The sequence below is a fragment of the Blennius ocellaris genome (genome assembly GCF_963422515.1).
Source record: "Blennius ocellaris genome assembly, chromosome: 1".
NCBI classification, from domain to species: domain Eukaryota; kingdom Metazoa; phylum Chordata; class Actinopteri; order Blenniiformes; family Blenniidae; genus Blennius; species Blennius ocellaris.
In genome coordinates, this window is record NC_137650.1 from 19,405,214 (window position 1) to 19,422,272 (window position 17,059).

General features: G+C 42.4%; 2 protein-coding genes across 2 annotated transcripts; both read left to right on the forward strand.

Moving 5' to 3' along the window:
- Positions 1-930: 930 nt before the first annotated feature.
- On the forward strand, positions 931-7,272 carry ctsba (cathepsin Ba). Its single transcript, XM_080496049.1, has 11 exons — positions 931-1,057; positions 3,757-3,884; positions 3,976-4,061; positions 4,264-4,378; positions 4,568-4,683; positions 5,126-5,211; positions 5,313-5,459; positions 5,773-5,889; positions 6,036-6,164; positions 6,320-6,401; positions 6,581-7,272. Exons 2-10 carry the CDS (start codon positions 3,762-3,764, stop codon positions 6,391-6,393), a joined length of 993 nt encoding a protein of 330 aa, XP_080352175.1. The 5' UTR covers positions 931-1,057; positions 3,757-3,761; the 3' UTR covers positions 6,394-6,401; positions 6,581-7,272.
- A 1,167-nt stretch (positions 7,273-8,439) lies between these two features.
- adpgk2 (ADP-dependent glucokinase 2) lies at positions 8,440-16,637 on the forward strand (the record flags this gene model as incomplete). Its single annotated transcript, XM_080501094.1, has 7 exons — positions 8,440-8,635; positions 10,968-11,127; positions 11,667-11,857; positions 11,977-12,073; positions 12,223-12,359; positions 12,972-13,108; positions 13,937-16,637. 7 exons carry the CDS (start codon positions 8,440-8,442, stop codon positions 14,498-14,500), a joined length of 1,482 nt encoding a protein of 493 aa, XP_080357220.1. The 3' UTR covers positions 14,501-16,637.
- Between the last annotated feature and the right edge of the window lie 422 nt (positions 16,638-17,059).

Here is a 17,059-nt window from a genome sequence, read left to right on the forward strand (position 1 = left end):
GTGTCTGTAGTGTATTTATTATGTGTGTTTAAATGAAAAGTGTGATCTTTGTTTGACTGTTTTCAATGAGGATCTGATATTATGGAAATTACTAATGTGGTTGGATAAGCATAGTATTTCTACCATCTCATCATTTTAAAAGTCAGATGACAGACGAGTGGAAGGAAGAGAAAGCAGTAAGACAATCAGCACATTTTCTCTGGTTAGTGATCCACAGCATGACACACCATGAAAACAAGAAAACAGCAAACGTGCCACTTTTAGTGACAAACCACAAGACACGCCTAAAACAATTATGACCTCAGAGTCATTGAAAAAAAAAACCCTCAAATTTGTCTGTTACATACTTGGTGAGACGTTGTAACAAGTTTGTTAGAATTACTCAGCATTAACATACTGTAAAAATGTGTCAGCCATTTTAAAAAGTTTCCATGAACATAAAAATAATTGCATTGTATTCTATGTATTCTATTGTAATAACAGCTACATTAAATGTTGGGATACAATTATGTGAGAAAAGGTAATAAATTGTCCCTAAATTCACAGTTTAGGGACGAGAGTTAGTTTATAATAGATACAACAGTGTATTTAATAATCAGTATCATATATCAGTTGTTATCGTTAAGTTTTATTTCAAATATAATAAAATTAGTTTACATTTTTTTTAAACATAAATCGGTGCACGTTCTAAGTAACGTCAACCAACGAGTTTTACCGCCATCTCGCGGCTGTGAGTAAGTACTGCAGATCAACCGTGTCACTATCGCTTCAAACTTTCACGATCAAAAATGTGATATCGTGTATTCAATTCACAATTGATAATAAATAACTTTGCGTGTGGTCGGTGGTCAGCGTCCACGATGGAAGAGGAGGCTCACTCAGGTCAGTGGAAGGCGGTGACGGTTTGGTCACATGAGCTGCGTTCATGTGACCCGTTCACGTGCTTCAAGTGTTCATAAAGGAGAGAGAGAGAGCCGCCGAGCTGAGCTCTCACACTGAGGGGCTCTGCAGCCGATCAACACACCCGCTACACCGACAGATCACCACCCGACAGCAGGTACATGTCTTGGATTGTTATTTGAAGATTTGAGGTTATCTGATCTCCATAGGGTGTTGTTGTTTTGACCGGCTGATCCATTTTTAGCCTCAAAGGTGAAACATGTAAACACCCCTCTCTCTCTCTCTCTCTCTCTCTCTCTCTCTCTCCCTCTCTCTCCCCCTCTCTCTCCCTGTCTCTCGCCTGCATATCAATCACTTTTAGGAAATAACCGCAATTCTGAAGCTTCACTGGCTCCGGAACATAAAACTGATGTTTGCCAAATAAATAGAAAGTGAAACTTGTTCATTCAAACGAGTCCAGCTCCTGCTATAAGAATTAGGTTGCGACTATGTTGTACATATGTAATTCTACCAAGAAAGAAAAATACAACTTATTTTACAGCTCAGGCTGGTTCAGTTGATGTGCTTAATGTTTTTTGGTTTTTTTTAAGACTATCACCACACCTTCAAACCTCCTATCAGCAGGCCTCCAGCCTCATGTGGAGAAATTCGGAAATAAACATTATCTCACTTAAGTCCAGTTTGATCTGCCTGACTGTGGTCATACATGTGAAGGAATGCAGGATTGAATTGGCAAAAAGAAAAGTAGAGCGTTGAGACGTGTGATAAGCTGATGTGTTCACAGCAGAAGCAGATAAGAGTTGTAGCAAAGGTCTGCTTCACCTGGAATCACATCAGCATGGCACGATTTACATAACAATCAGTGGCTTTGCTCGTTTGAGGAAGTGAAGGACTTGGTTCTGTGGTGCTGGTGCTGACTCATTGCTTTGGCAGCACTACATCTTGCATGTCCCATAAATGGAGAACATTTCACAACACTGGTATTAAACAAATTGTCACCAACCTGAAAGGGGAGACTTTTTAACTCGGGGACCACAGAGGAGAGCAAAGATTTCAGCCTGTGATGACAGTGCTGAGAGTAAGTATGGAAACTGTTGTGTCATGTGAAAATAGAAAACAAAAAGAAGCATAAAACAGTGAATGATTGATTCTGTATTAGATATTTTATTTGTGTTACACACTGAACAGGTTGTGCAGAAATGGTATGTTCACAACCAAAGTAGTGAGAGTACGTGATATGACCGTCTACATGACAGTAGATGAAGTACTGTCGTCGTTCCAGTGCCACTCTAAAATGTGGTTTACATTGCAGTGGGTGGAAGTGAAGCTGATTCTATGATGGAAAATTATATGAAGTGAGAATTGAGTGCACATACACTTTGGTCTGCAAGGGGATTTTTTGTAAGTTATCACTTCCCCTTTGTACTTTTTGCTGACATTGATCAGTCACACTCACTCATGTGATGTGAAACTGGTTTCTAAAGAAGTCAGATGTTGTGTGTGTCAGACTGGGACGTGCCTGAACAGGTGTGCCGGTAAACACCAAAGTCTGTGTTGGCATGTGGCAGGGACTTGGATTTTTACCCCACTATAGCAGGAAGGGCATCGAATGTAGAAATGAGATCTCAGTTGTTTTTTTTTGTTAAAGAAAGCAGCCCAAATTGCCACTAATCATCTTTGGGTTTTTTTTATCTGAGGGCGTAGTCAGCTCACCCCACCAGAGGCCCAGGGCCGGATGTCTGCATTAATATTGATTTTAGTTTTCATACTAAAGGCACTCTCTTCTGCTTCTGTTTCAGAGCTTGTATTATGATCTCTAATGGTTCTCACCAATCCCCAACAAATTCACTTCCACTGGAGCCATTTGTGAAACACCCCAGTGTTTTTGCATTTGCCTCACGGATGATAATCTCTTTCTACAACTCACCTGACATTGACATGATCTCACAAAAACAACAGCCTGGATGTTTTGAACATGGCATTCCCTTGTTTTTGCAGTTTGTGCCTGCGCCCGTCGTTCAGTTGTGTCAGTGTGCGCCGATGCAGTCTGAGCCCTCGACTGACTCTGTATATGTTGGTCCCACTTCGAGCTCCGGCCAGCGTGACACTCTCTTAATCAGCTGGGAGCGTTTTGTTCTTTTGTGCTGGTCTGGTTCCCTGACCAGTGTGTCTAAAGTAGAATGTAACATGTCCTCAAGTGTCGCATTGCAATGCTTCAGCTTTATGTCACGCTTGAAGCCTTGAGAGTTTTCACAAGCTGTTCAGGTTCATGCTGATGTTGTGTGAACAGGCTTCCTGGTTGAACCACTGTGTTTGCAGTCATTAAGTTGTAAAAAACTGCATGTTTTGTCCCTTTCGTTATTATGGAAGCCTATGCATTCACTCAATCAAAGAATTGACTCTTAGAAGTAACAAGATAACATTTCTTTATATAGTTTTGGATCAGTTGTAAAGTCCCAAAGTTCTTCCTTAGAGTAAATATCAACGTTAGTTAACGCCACAAGTGCTCTCACATACATTAAAATGGGATTGAACTAAGTAGATGGCACATTGCACATCCGTCCAAGCGAAATTTATCATTAATAAATCAGAGGTCAAATCGTGTTTTTCCATGGAAATCTATTTTTAAGACAAAAAATATTTTGTTTTTTGATTACAGTATGTTTCAGTTTGTCATCTCTCTTTACAGTTGGAAAAAAAAAAGTCAAAAACACTGGGGGTGGCAGTGACTTAATCCGTATTTGTTATAAACAAGTTCAGCTGACTTGTGTGCAGGTTCAGGGATTCAGAAACTCTGAAGTTGCTGAAGTTCAGAGTGCATACAGTGTGGATAAGAGATCGTTTTGTATCCCCCAGGCAGAATGTGGCGCGCGGCCCTCCTGCTATTGGCGGCCAGCCTGTCGTTGAGCCTGGCCAGACCTCAACTCCGACCTCTGTCCAGCGAGATGATCAACCACATCAACAAGCTGAATACAACCTGGAGGGTAGGTTTTTTTTTTTTTTTTACTTCCTCACAGACTTGTGTCAGCCAGTAAAGTCAGTTACTCAGACCAGATGTTGGCTTTTGTCTTGCAGGCCGGTCACAACTTCCAAAATGTCGACTACAGCTATGTCAAAAATCTCTGCGGGACATGGCTGAAGGGACCTAAACTGCCTATCATGTGAGTTTCAACCATTATTTTCCTCATAGTTGTGAAGTAGAACATATTTACCTGCATTTTAGTATGAAAAGTTGTTTTTTTGGGGGGGTAAATGTGACACTGACCTCAGTGTCACTGAGCAAATATATTTACTACCTTCCAGAGAGACACAACTCGATCAGAGTATACAGTAACACGCAGTAACGGCAGTTTTCCTCCTCAGGGTTCAATTTGCCGGAGACGTTCAGCTCCCGGATGAATTTGACTCCAGAGAGCAGTGGCCCGACTGCCCCACGCTGAAGGAGATCAGAGATCAGGGCTCCTGTGGATCCTGCTGGGTGAGAGCGAGCTGCTGCTCCATCCTCATGAACACATGTGACATCAAGGGCTCTGCAGTTCATATAGTCTGAGGTTCCCCTCAATTCAGATTCTTTAGTATCAATAAAAAAAAAAGAAAACCTCTAACTGGTGGTCATGTCACTAGTAATCTATTCTCATCCTACTTCTGTCCTGCTTGTTTCCTTCAGGCTTTTGGCGCCACGGAGGCCATGTCTGACCGTACGTGTATCCACAGTAATGCCAAGGTCAGTGTGGAGATCTCTGCTGAGGATCTGCTGACCTGCTGTAACGCCTGTGGCATGGGGTGAGAGGCAGAGAATTTCTTACATTTTTTTTTTTTTTTTTTTACTGTGACATACTACTACTGTGGAAGATAACCCAGCCGTGAAGCCTGCCAAGCGAAATTTCAAATGACTTGGAAATTTTTACGTGGAAGATGAGGTCCAAAGATACACTTGAGCCGTCTGTAGAGAGCCGGACGAGCCGGACTGACCCACATAAAGTCGGGTTTGTTTTGCAACGTTGATTATTGAAGTCAGTCGCGGTGGTGAAGTGGTCACAGTGTGGCTCTCGTTGGGTCCTTCAGCTTCCTCGCGCAATCAAAAGCCACGCTTGTTTTGTTGCAGTGGATTTAACTGTTATCATCACTGGCCAGGAAGTTGCACAAGCTTCTATGTGGCAAAGTTGACGTTGAATACTCAGAGTGCTTCAGCGAAGTATTATCTTTTTTCTGTTTGGGGTTTCAGGTGCAATGGTGGGTACCCTGCAGCTGCCTGGGACTTCTGGACCAAGCAGGGCCTTGTCTCTGGAGGCCTCTATGACTCCCATATTGGTGAGTTTCTGTCTGGGATGTAATCAATATTGGATTCTCACAAGAAGAGTGGCAGACAGTTGTGTGTATGTGTCACTGAGTCTATGTGTTCATGTGGTCAGGTTGCCGGCCCTACACCATCGCCCCCTGTGAGCACCATGTGAACGGCAGCAGGCCTCCCTGCACTGGAGAAGGAGGCGACACGCCTCAGTGTGTACATTCGTGCGAGTCTGGGTACACCCCGGCCTACACAGCCGACAAGCACTATGGTACTTTATTTCTAGAGTCCCTCGGCTCATTTCACAATTGTAATTGTCATTTCCAAAGAGAGAAATTAAATCTAACCTTTCAAAGGTTTCAGCTTAAAGTAAATACATTTTAGCTCTGTGACAGGATAAAGGCAAACGGTCTCGGAGCGTTGTTGGTTATCTTAACTAGCTTTAGAGAGCTTCTTGATTCCTGGATTTTTAGAAAAGCTCATTTTCATTGGAGATTCAGGTGGCTCTCACATAGAGTTACAGCTTGGTCACGGTTTTAACAACATGCATGTCAAAGGAGGTGCTAACTCACAGTGTGTTGCAGGTAAAACGGCTTACAGCGTGCTGTCCGAGGAGAAGGAGATTCAGTTAGAGATCTTCAAGAACGGTCCAGCAGAAGGAGCGTTCACAGTCTACGAGGACTTTTTGCTCTATAAGACCGGTGAGACCGTCACTGCATCACTGACACATGTCAACACTGAGCCCATATTTTCACTCAGTGACTCTGCAAAGGGACATTTCTGACTCGTCTGGTCCCTCTGCGTATTCGTGAGCGGGTTTGTTTTTGTGTTTATTTTCGTTCTGCAGGTGTTTACCAGCACGTTACGGGCCCTGCTCTGGGCGGACATGCCATCAAGGTCATGGGCTGGGGCGTGGAGGACGGCGTCCCTTACTGGCTCTGTGCCAACTCCTGGAATACTGACTGGGGTGATAATGGTAAGCAGAGATGTTTATTTAATTTTTGTGACCTTCAAGTCACACAAAAATAGACAATTTATGGTACAGTGCTCAAACAATTAGTTTCCGATAAATATGATAAACATGGGTGTTTGATACTGAATGTGACTGAGTCTCCTGCCTGTCGTCACCAGGATTCTTTAAAATCCTCCGCGGATCAGATCACTGTGGCATCGAGTCTGAGGTTGTAGCTGGGATTCCCAAATAAAACCTGAGGTAAGACACCAAACTGAATTGTAATGGAGATAAGATGGACAAACCTACCTGCTTACTGTGTTTAGCAATAAATAACTCTGGTGTTGTGTTCTTTCAACATTGTAATCTTATTATCTCATCAAATAATTTAAAGTGATCACGGTTTGCTTCAAATCCTTTTTTTTTTATTTCTCTTGCAGGCTTGAGCTGCAGTGTTATTACATCGACAGGAGAGGGCGACACACTCCGCTTTCTTGCAATGGAACAACACTGACAACTTATAAATTACAATCTTACTGCTTCTAGAGCTCACTGATCACTTTGCACAAATGTCACAGGGTTTTCTGTTCAGCTTATATGAAAACATTACGCAGGCTTCCGCTTGTAGAGCTTCACCTCCAGCTGGAAAAACGACAGCAACAACATACCTGTGAATAAAACCTTAGTGATAATCTGATAGTGGCTGTTTGTGAGCTCATGCCCCTTTCTCAGACATGGTCTTTTTTTAGTTGCACAGGATAAAAATGTGGAACAAAACACATTCACATTTTATTTTACCTCAGATTTTCTTAAGCGGGTTTTTATAGAAGTGATCAAATTGGATCCCAGACCTCATTTGTTTGCACCTGTGGAAATAGTGGGGAATCTTAGAGCAATGAAATTATAAAGCTCAGCCTAATTGGATGGAAGGTATTTGTGAATATTTGTATTGATTTCAGCTTTCATATTGATTGCTTTTTGTAATTTGGATTTTAAACCACAACATTAGGATATGCATTTTTTTTAAGTATTTGGAACAGTGTTTTGTCTGCCTGTATTTGTCATATTATTGACAAGAATCTGTTCTGTTTTTGAATTAAATCAATAAATTGTTCCCTGTTTTGAGATATCATTCAACTTGTCTCTTTACTTTTATAACTGATTTAACAGTTCACCTATTAAAACAAATGTGATTTCAAAATTTAAACTCACTAAGATTAAACGTATTTCAGATAATATTAAAAAGGTGATATGATTTACAAAATTGAAATCCTGAATGTTCTGCTCACACAATGATTACAGTCCACAGTTTTAATGTGTCTAATGACAGAATTACAATATCCCAAAAATATGTAGTGTTTGATTGTTTGCTCAATGTTTGTTTTATTGAAGCAAGATAACCTTTTTTTTTTGTAGGACTGATTAAAATTATTTTAGTAATGGCCCATCCACTCCAGCTCAGTGTCACAACTGTGCCAAGATATTCTGGCTTTGACGCAAAAACTTAAAGCTGATGGGAGACTAAATTAATTGTCTCTAATGTGTGTGAGATTGTACAATGGTCTGTGACTTAAAGAAACGATTTAGCCTGACTAATTGGATTGTACTTGATGGTTAGAATCTACAAACATCGTTAAGTGCTGACCTGACCGACAGCTACTGGACACAATCTAATAAACATTTAACTTAATATATGTCATTGTGACCCTCACCATGGACCACACCACCAAAATATTTTTTTTTTTTTTTTGTAGGTCACTGTGTGTAAAGTGTCAGGGTTCTTAATTGTGAAATCCTGAAGCAGAATGATCATATCCTGAGTGAGACAGTATAAATAAACCACAATTTGAAACGGCTGTTCTGACAACAGTCGGTTACGTTTCAAAAGGGTAACAATGAAGACCAATATGAGGTCAAAGACTTCCGCCTTGTTGTCAGAGAAAACAAACACAGCTCCTCCTCTTAGAGGAGAAAGACGTTCCTTTTATATTACTGCGTCTCCCGCCGGTACAACTTGCTGGGGCCATTTCTGCACGAAGCGTGAAGGGGGGCGGGGAGGAGGTAACATTTCTAAAACTTGTGAAGTGTTCATGTTAACATAAATAACAGGAAGAGTGAAGCAGTGCCATACTTTATTTATCCTCACAAATCCCTGTGACGGTTTGTTATCCGTACCGGAACAACCCGGTTATTAAATCGAGCAGCCCCCAAATACGGCTGCCGTTCACTGGTCGAACGGGCGGAAGTGCCTGGCTCATTATCACCGCGAGCCTCCGCAGCCAAGCAGCACGAGCGAGCGATGGAGGGGGGAGGCAGGGTCTCCTGGATGAAGTATGGCTCTGCCGTGTCTCTGTTCGTCGTTCTGCTGGCGATGTGGTTCCGCTCACCGCAGCGCGCCGGGCTGGACGACCGGCTTGACGCGGTCCTGTCCTCCCTGCTCCGGGCGGAGCGGAAGGTCGGGATGAATAACGTCGCCAGACCCAAAGTGGCCATCGGTACGTGCAGGTGGTGGGAGCCGGCTAACTGCAGCTAGCCTCACCTGGGTACCCGCTAGGGGTTTTAGGGTTAATCATCAATCAGGTTAAAAACAAACTGCAGTCTCAATGATAACCTTTGAGACTGCTCTAGATTGGCATGAACGATTTTTAGCCACTTATTTCCCAAATGTATTGTTAACAGGATAAGGTTGAAGCTTTACTTCAGGTTAAAATCAGCAAACATTAACAAATTACAGGCATGAATATACATGTTGGGCACACCGTATCATTACTAACTCACTGTAAGACCATGACTGATAAGGAAGAGACTCTGCTTTGTGTGGTGATGGTGGTGATGAAGTGTGGTGAGGTGAAAGAAGTGACTGAATGAACAAGCTGGTTCTGCTCCTCTGTGCAGGCCTGCTGGGCTTCATGTGATGAGGGGTAAATTACAAGGGCAAGGGGAACATGATGCAGCCTAGTGTGTGCTCCCATGAAAGTGGATCCACCCTGAGGAGGAATGGAAAATAAGACTGATAGCTGATACAGTTAATACCTGAGTGATCAAACATCACTGAAGACAAACCGGTACAGCAGGATCTGAAACTGCTTGAATTCACAGGAGCAGAAAGTACAAATAATGTTTCAAAATGTTCCCCCAAATTTTCAGCCATGAGTATGGTGGATAACTTTGAGTCATTTTAGATGAATTTCTGGACTCTAGACTTTCTGAAGTCACATTTGTTTGTTTTTTTTGCATTTATCCAAGCAGAGTGCTTGGATAAATGCAGGCAATCCAGGCAAATTGTAAATGGAGACGCGTTGGTCAGGAAACGAGGGTACTGTACTTCTATTCCTAACAATCGACTGTGAGCATTGTCCTTTTAACAGGAAGAAACTTCAGTCAAGTTGGCAGCTTTCTGCTCTCACCAGCTGGAACTAAAAAAAATAGTGGAGCTGTTAAATACGGTGGCCTGAAAGTGCCAAACACTAGAGAATCCAGAAAGTGCTTCCAAATCAAGAAAACAATTGGATGAAACACTAGCAAGTCCCTACAAAGTGAAGAGTTCAGTGTTTTGATAAAGGTCTCCCAGGAATGTAAACTGATGGTCCAGGGTCAACCTGTTTGTAAACTGTTATCAACATGAAAGCTGAGAACAAACATTTTATTGGACAAGTGATCATATTTGGTACATTTAGAATTTCTTCAATATTTTTTACAAAGCAACAAAAGTAAGTTTCCCTCCAAGAAACTCATGGCATTGTTTGATATAAATCCTAAAATAAAGAGCATCTTTTTTGATATTTGCCTACAATAGCATTTTAATGGGACGAAATCTCAAAAATCTTCACTGCCCTTCGTTAAACCTGTAGGTCAAAGCTTCTCACTGCCGTGCGACATGCCTCCTGTTGTCTGGCCGCAGACGACATCATGTTGACTGATGAGTGACGTTCTGTTTGCTTCAGTTACGACCACAAACGAGCCGTCAGATATGAAGCCATGTGATGTGGAACTTTGTATATAGTAAAAACAAGACATAACGTTTTCATGCCCGAGTATCTTTACAGCTGTTTGTCTTTCGTAGAATTGTATCTATCTGTGTAACCTTTACCCAGCTGAACAGCAGGCTTTTTGTGGTAGTTATATTAATTATTTTTTATTCTTCTTGTAATGCAATTTTTTTTTTATTGCAGCTGATGTGTTTTATCACCCGATTCAGTCACCTCACTCCTTCTCCACTCCTTTCATTCTAGCATTTACTACATAAGACAATCTTTAAGAAGCCTATGATTAATATTTAACGTTCGTTTTTAGAGCCGTGCAACCTGAAGTCTTGTTTTCCTGGTCAGACTGATGCTGCCAGAAGCTTGTGTCGCTGATTTCTGACAGGCTGCTTTTAAAGTGTCAAAAAGACAAATGGAATGCGTTTTAGTTGTGGAGTGAGAAATGGAGGCGTTATCAGGCTTTGGAAAAATCAAATCCTTGATTGACTGAGGATATGATTTAAAAAATGATGACGATAAAAAATGTTTTATAACTGCATTTATAAAAGGAGCTAAAAGTAACTGGGAACATCAGAGGTAATGGTGGTTTTATCCTGCAGGTTGACATTTTGTTCAGACCTGACGTAGGAATGTTTGTAGCTCAGAGCGATGATGGAAAAGTTCTATACGTGAGTCTTTTGAGGTCATGCGTTACTGCAGCAGCATGTTGGGATTTTTAATTTTGCACAGTTTGCAAAAATTTTCCTGTAAAGAAAAATAACAAAACACACTTTGCTCTTAATTTGTTTCTACCGTTCAACTCGGTAGAATTGCTGGATCTTCTCTTCTCTACCTTCATCCGCAGGTTTCGGCGGTTGCGTCGACCTGATCGTCGATGGCGTGTCGCTCCTCAATAAGATCGGTCTCCCCGCCACAGATCAGCCGCTCCATCACAACTACCTGGAAAACCCCGAGCAGTTGGCCCAGAGCTTTGCATACTTTTTTGCACCGGGAGCGGCTGCAGAGTAAGTCTGGAGGCTGGCTCTGTTCACACAAACCAGTAAATGTTTTATTATTCACATCTGCCTGTTACCTAAAATCTATATTTTTTTTGCGTAGAAGTAGGATTATAAAACTTCTATTTTATCTACTTGATTGCTATTCAAGTATCCAGCAGACGGGACACTGTGAGAAACTTGATGAATATGAAGACATGGGCCTCATAACTTTAAATCTACGTGCCGTCATTGTGTGATCAAATCAGACTGACCTCACAAAACGGCACACGTACAGTTTGTGTTGGTTTCTTATCCAGCTTGTTTGAGGTTTCGTATCCAGTGGGAGTCGTGTCACAGTGGTTTCCCTCCGGGGGTCCCGTCGGTACTGGAGATCACAAGGAGCTGATCCTCTGCCTGCCCTGAGGGCATTGACGTTAGATTTGAGAAAATGTTAAAGAAAACCTTTAAGACACTTTTCACTGTTGCGTGTCAACATAAGACGCTGACAAACCTCATTATTTTCAGTGTTTTATGATTTAATCTTTTGATTTCTCCATCTCTTGCAGGCGCTTTATGCTGAACGACACGCTCTTCAGTGAGCTGGTGGAGGGCGCCCGCGACTTGCCTGGGAACAGATGGGCAGTAGGCGGCAATGCGCCGGTCATGGCGAGCCGCATGGCAACCGAAGGCTGTGATGTTTTGCTCGGGGGGAGTTTTAGCCCCGATTTCACTGATGTCCTTTCCCAACACATCACAGGTACAAACGCTGAGCTTCCTCATAACAGTACACCGTTTTTCTAGAATAATCCTCGTGCATCAAATTTTCTAAATTTGCATGTCTTTTTTTTTTTTTTTTACCTGCCTTTATGTTTGCAGTGGCAGGCAATGAAGTGGAAGAGCCAGACATTCATCTCATCCTGGAGTACCCATCCGGTGCCAGCTGGGGGCGCTACACATCACGTCGGGCCAACAGGTACGTGTTGTCCAAATGGTTTAGGTCGACAGCGTTCATTTTTGATACGGTCATAGTAGGTCACTGGAGCAGGTTGTCCGCTGCACACGGCAGCGTTGGTGAACGTTGTGTGTTTTGAAGTGGCTCTGCTTGTGTCGGGTGTCCTGCAGGTATATCGTCCACAGCGACGACCACAACCCCTATCTCGACTCAATGGAGGAGTTTGCAAAGAAACTGGCAGACTTTGAACCAGACCTGGTGGTGGTGGGTGGGCTGCAAATGATGGACAACTTCCCCTTCCAGTCTGGTGAGGAAGAGATCTCGCAATCTATTGGTGGCGCGCTTGATCTAGTAAATACAATGTGAACTAAACTTAATTGCTATTGGTCAACAATTCATGGTTCATTGAAAGCCTTGTTTGGGCTCAGTGGGCTGGACAGGTTAAAAGTCTGCACCATCTAGAATAGTAACAATAATGTGCCTTTTCTCTTGTTTTAGTGCCAAAAAGAAAAGTACATTCTAACATGTTTCATTTTGAATGCACTCTTTACCAGGCCCAACCTGACATTTCTTTAAAAAATAGGTTCTTCAGTGTTTCTCTTCAAACTTATATCAGCAGCTGTCAGTCTGTACGTTCACTCACCTTCGCCTTGTGGATGTGATACTGATGTAATTTTGATAGGACGGGAAAAAAAAGGGTTACTTTTCACGGCAGTATCTTGCTGCAATGGACTGTTGTGTCATTAGTTGGTATGATGTCTTATCACAATGTTGCCACTTTAAATCTGATTGTTTCATTTCTCTGTGGTTTGAAATCCCTCTTTACCTTTTTGTCTGACGTTTTCTCCGATTTATCTCTCCTTCTGATAGCTGTCATTTTCATTTAATTCTTCACTCTTGCTTGCTGTCATTCCTTCAGGTGAGCGAGACGCTCTCTTCTCCCGGCTGGCAGATCTGCTGACCTCCTCGTCTCCTCCCATTGGCATCCATTTTGAGATGGCCAGTTTTGTTGAGGAGAGTATAATGGAAGACCTGCTCAAATATGTCATCCCTCATGTACGTATGAGAATGGATCTCATGGGTGAGACTGTAGTCGTACAAACGGGTGAAAATGCAAATTGCCGGTTGATGAGTGGAAACCTGTTGAGGCAGGTAACTTGAAGCTGGTTTTGTTCGGTAGGTATGTTGAATACATTGGTAAACAAAAAAGTGACTCCAAACAAGAACTTTATTTACATTTCTGTGTTTGCAGTTCTATTCAGCTTCACAAGTCATAACACAAAATGATTTTATGAGGGGGGAAAAGTCTGACTGTTTCAGCTAAATTATATTTGGTACTAGTGGAATATCTGTTTAGTTGAACTCTATTTTTAAGTTTTTCAAGTGATGTGCCAACACTGTTGTTTTGATCACCGATAGTATTTACTGTTGGCTACAGGTAATTGATCTCCAACCAACACAAACCGAATCCTTTAAAGGCCTATAAATATGGGGTATTGTACGTATCCCCATCAAGATATGGCCTTGAGTTCATATTCTGTTTCTCTCGGACGGAGGGCAGACTCTGTACCACAGTGATTCATTCAGTATCCAGCCTTCAGTCCGGAGATAACAAGTGCTATCGCTCCCTATCTGTACCGCACAAAACACAAGCCTGCACAAACATATTATCACGCATGCAAATATTAGTCACTATCTTGTAAAAGTTATGCAGTTCAGCTCTCAGGTGCTGCTCCTTTTCCAGGTAATGAGAATTGCTGTTCTTTAGTTATTGGTTTTGTCATCCGTACTGAAGCTTCCTGCAGACCCCCAGATAAGATCCAAATGAGAATATATAATTCCACACTATAGTCCAAAAACCGTTCTTTTTTTTTTATTGTTAAGGCGGACTCTTTGGGGATGAACGAACAAGAACTTCCCAACTTGCTGAGCCTTCTGAAAGGCTCGAACATCACGGTCTTGTCGGACCCAAACCCTCGTGTGGCGACAGTCCTCGACCAGATGAGGGAAGTCTATCGCATTCTGAACCAGCTCCACAAGGACGCCGTTGCACAGAGCGAGGCAGACGGCGCCGAAGCTCAGGTGAAGCCGCTGACGCGGCTCCACGTCCACACGCTGGCCTTTCAGGCCATGATTGTGACGCGTGGGTCAAGGTGGAAGAACACCATGTCGGCCACGGCCAAGGCCTCGCTCACGGCGAACCGCCACGTCTGCGGCTCCAATGACATCGACCCGAGCAAGGCCAGGCTCATCATGGACGACTCCTTCTCCATCAGCCAGCAGGAGGGGAGTCAGCGCATCCCTCTGCAGGAGACCCGGCCCGTCAGCTGCTGGTACGAGGAGGACTACGAGATCTGCGTCGCACCGGTGCTGGTGTGCACGGAGGTGTTTCAGACTGCGGGCGGAGGAGACAACATCTCAGCCGCCGGCCTGGTGTTGCAGATCTAGAGGACTCTTGAGTGGGATAAGTGCGGCGCTAGCTCGAGGTTAGCAAGTGTTCTTGGCTTTGTTTTCGGTGCGACGCTCTCTCGCTGTGACATCCTGAATGCAGGCATCTGCTCAATTCTGGCTCCATTGCAGCCCATGGTGGATAGCGGGGATAAGAATTGTCAGTCAGATGATGGACTGCAGTGGTTATTAATCAGGTGAGGCCGCTATACATCAAACATCTCGGCTGCTTTGTTAAAAAAAAAAAAAAAAAAGTTAAAATCTTTACAGTGAGGCAGTGGAAGACAATCTTCTTATTGAAAATGTTAACGATGATTTTAAATGCCAAAAAAAAGAAATTCAACCAGGCTAAACCTCACGACACACCTTGTGCATCTGGTTCAGGTGATATTTAATATTTCTACAGAACCAAAACATGATCCTGCTCCGTCTCAATCAGATTCAACTGGCCCGGTATCTTTGCTGTAGTCCATCATCCCACTCAGGTGTTTTTTCGAATGGTCGACCCTTCTCTGTTTCTCCATGGCATCAGCAGGCTGCGCTCTCAGTCAGGGTGAGAAGAAATGGGATGAGGTTTGGAAAAACACAGTTGGCCCTGTTCTGTGGTTTTTCCACAACTCCTGCTTGTGAGGAAAAACTCTGCCTCATTTGAACCCGAGACTTTGCAATGCAGCAAACATCCCGGAGGTTCAGAAATGGCTGAACCTCCAGGATGTTAATTCGGGGCTGTTGCCTACTTGAAATCTGCAAGTCTAAGCATTTTGACCAGCGTTTGACCTCGCCTGCCGTTAAGACCATTCAAGTTTCTTTTCTTTTTTTTTTTTTTTTTCCTGCAAAATTTTCCTGCCTCTTCCCTTTCCTGTCTCATTCTCAGATTTATAGTAGAAGGCTCCTGTTCTTCCCTCTACATGTGAAAAGTGCATTGTCGTGTGGTTGTTGGTCTCCGGGCCGTCATTCCTATGTGGTATAGCTGCAGTGCAATAATGCAAAAAACGAAAGTAAAGAGACCACTGCTGATTGCTGGATTTGATGTCAAAGATGTATTCTCTCTACCTCCATAATTGTTCTGTATGTCTTTCACCTTTCCTAAATCACTTTCATTCATCACATCCTCCCTCTGATCTGTTGTGCATCAGTTTATTGCTCTTTAAGGACCAAATAATCGGTGAATGAACACCGAACGATGCTGCAAACAAGAGTTACTGTGCATCTCAGATGATCCTCAATACAGTAATAGACAGCAATCACATCTGGGTTGTTTTTTTATTTTTTAAATCAGACACATTTTGTACTTGAACCAATGGTGTGACTCACCATGAATGCCCTTAATCTGCAGAGGAGTGGGCGCTATAGACATATCTTTCATTCAGTTAGTCTTCATTGCATTTGGAGAAGGATTTGTAGCCTAATTCTCAGCCCTTGTTGTTCAGCTGTCAAGTGATCCAACATGGTGCCCGATGCCACTCCCAATGTTCACTCTTTTTATAGCTCCACGTCTTTACTTGACCACTTTGATACTCGGTTTACACTGAAATCTGGATTTAGTGATGCAATCTGATCATGCATTTTGTTTTCATCCTGTGAAAATCAAACATTCCCATTGCAAAGAAGTTTGTTCCACAAGTGTAAGGCAATATGTAAGTGTGGCGTTGATTAGTCTTTGTAATGATGTTGCCCTTTTCAATCCATTTAGTTGTTTGAGGTCGAGATGATCCAAAAAAATAAATAAATAAAAGGCAAAGTTCAACATATCCATTTTCAAAATCTTTTCTCTGCATATACGGACTATTTAATTAATGCTTTGGTTTGACATGAAGATAAATAAACGTTATTCTGTTTTTGGTGTTCACTCACAAACATGTACCGGTAATAGTTTTCTTTTCCTCGCACTGTACGGTTGTTTGTTTTTTTCTTTCTTCTGTTGCCTTTTATTGTGATTCCAAACGAGGACCGGTGAGTTGTTTTTTTTACTGTGAACTGAAATCATAGCATGTGTTCATGCTCTCATAAAGAACTGCTTTTGCTTGCCACTGCAACACTTCCTGAAGCTCTCAGTCACTTCATCCATGTTCACAGCTGTTTCACTGTATCATGCATGTTGACTATTCAATGCAGAATCACCTGATAAAACTTTACGCTTATTGACCAGTCATGCCTTGATTTTGTTTTGTGGTCATTTTTATTTATTTTTTTCCCATCACGGAGTGGATAGAAATGATTCATGATCATTTTGGCTGCAGTTTGCATTTTCTTTATTTCAGCACAAATTGCTGTTTATGTTAAAGCTTCTTTGCTGCAGCGTGATTTAGCATAATGGTTGACTTCTCCGTACAAACCTCCTTAAGCGATTTAGATTTTAAATAATGAACACAGGACATTTTCTTTGCTGATTTATAATATCCATCAGAATTTAGTGTGACATATTTCTATGTTGGGCTGTTGTATTACCACAATGTCATTTGCACTTGGATCTAAAGGACATGGGAACAAGTGCTGCATGCTGTAGCAGTGGTTCAACATTGTAAGTCGACTGTGCTATTTTAAGACCGTGTGTTGCCT